General features: G+C 59.1%; 1 protein-coding gene; it reads right to left on the bottom strand.

Moving 5' to 3' along the window:
* Positions 1–379: 379 nt before the first annotated feature.
* CHC_T00008458001 (similar to glucose-6-phosphate/phosphate translocator) lies at positions 380–1,741 on the bottom strand. XM_005715287.1 is given in 2 exon segments: positions 380–706; positions 707–1,741. 1 exon segment carries the CDS (start codon positions 1,739–1,741, stop codon positions 707–709), a length of 1,035 nt encoding a protein of 344 aa, XP_005715344.1. The 3' UTR covers positions 380–706.
* Positions 1,742–1,870: the final 129 nt, after the last annotated feature.

Raw genomic sequence — 1,870 nt, 5'->3', positions numbered from 1 at the left:
AGGGGGAGCGCGCATTCGCGGACGGGAGAGGCTTCGTCGGGGGAGGAGGACGAGGAGGGCGAGGAGGACGAGGAGAGGCCATTGAGGAGGCACGCCGATCTCATGTGGTCGGCATAGATCGGCGGTGTTGTTTTGCGGCGTTGGGTAAACGGGGCCAGCCGCTCGTGCTGCGTACACGTTTCGCATTCTCCTGCTGCTTTGTTGTACTGTACCAAGGGTACAGTACCAAGGGTACAGTACCAAGGGTACAGTACCCTTGGGTAAGGGTACAAGTACTGTAGCTCCCGTGACACTCACGCTTGGGGCAGTGACGTGGAATCGCATTTCCGCGTTGAATCGCATTTCCGCTTTCAAGCGCCTGGTACAGCGAGACGGTGCAAAAGATGAGATCACTTTACACTCACGGGCTCGGTGCGTCCTTCGCGGCAACGCTTCCGGCCCACGGCACGAGGACAGCGGCGCGCAGCGCGCCGCAAAACAACTTCTAAAGCAAAAGATTAGTCTAAGAAACATTAGTCTAAGAAACATTAGTCGATACAGGGGGGGTGGCCGTTGCACACAAGCGTCGAATGGAACGCCGCAGCTCGAACGCTCGTCCTAATAATTCCTTCCGTCTCTCCAGCCGCGGGTGTAGTACACCAGACTGCCTTGGCGGAGACGAGTACATTGTATTAAAAATAAAAACCAAAACACAGGGCGGCAGCCTCTATTCTTCGCGCGAGGTGACGAGCTCTATCTTCTCCTCCTCCAGGATGTCCTGCTTGGTGTCACTTATGCTCGGGGCCGGGGTCCGCTCCCTGGCCTCCTTCTCCAGGCGGGCGCGCTCGAGCTTGACGTTTGTGTACCAAAAGACACCGATGAGGGTGAGGATGATGCCGAACGAGGACTTGAACGTGAATGGGCGGTGGAAGAGGACGTAGTCGGAGAGGAGCACGACGACGGTTTTGCAGTGGCCGAGGATATTGTACGAGAGCGGGCTCGAGCGGCCGATGACGAGAAAGATGGAGATGTTGACCAGGAAGCCGAAGAAGCCTGTGACGGAAATGAGGGAGAGGTTGTTTGGGGCAAAGTTATAGTACCAAATCGACTCAAGGTCGTTGGTGGACCAGTTGTCCAACAGGGGGACAAACGGGAGGATAAAGAGGGCGGCCAGAGGGGCGACGTAGGCTTGAAGCTGCAGGGCATTGCAGTCGAGCGAGCGCTGCAGCGTGCCCGACCAAATTTGGTAAAACGAGGTGACGATGACGCCGGCAATGGCATAGCCTGCGCCGACGGCGTTGAGGCGAAAGTCGGTGACGGTGGTGATGATGACGCCGAGGCAAACTGGGACGAGCGAGAGCCTGAGGGTATTCTCGAGATACTTCTGGTACAGCAGGGCCTCGATAATGACGACGGTAGGGGTGGTCATGACCTTCATGACCTGGTAGAAGCCGACGCTATTATGCTGCAAGCTGAGGTTAGTAAAGGTGATAAAGCCCATAGTACCTGCGGCGAGCTTGGCGACATCGCGGACGGGGAGCCTCTTGATCTCGAAGATGCCCAGTGCGGCGGCGAGGCGCAGCAACAAGAAGGTGCAAACGAGGTGGAAGAAGGTGAGGGTGGCGGCGAACTTGAAGCCGTGGTTGTCCATGACGACCTTGTTGAGCACGACCAGGCTGACGGACGAGCCGAAGTTGAGGCACATGGACGAGGCGACGTGCAGGTCGACGCCTGCGAGGTTGGCGCGCGCGCGTTGGAGCATGCTGAGCGGGGCGTGTGGCGGCGGCAGCGGGGACGGTGCGGCGGCGGACGCGAGCGGTAGCGCGTCGGCGGGCGCCTTCATCTGGCGAAGCGCGTACGTGTTACGGGGCCGGTCGGTGCTCCGGGCGAA

The sequence above is a fragment of the Chondrus crispus genome, genomic scaffold (genome assembly GCF_000350225.1).
Source record: "Chondrus crispus Stackhouse genomic scaffold, scaffold_202, whole genome shotgun sequence".
Taxonomy (NCBI): domain Eukaryota; phylum Rhodophyta; class Florideophyceae; order Gigartinales; family Gigartinaceae; genus Chondrus; species Chondrus crispus.
Note: the sequence above shows the minus strand (reverse complement) of the source record. Positions and strands in the feature narration are given on the sequence as shown.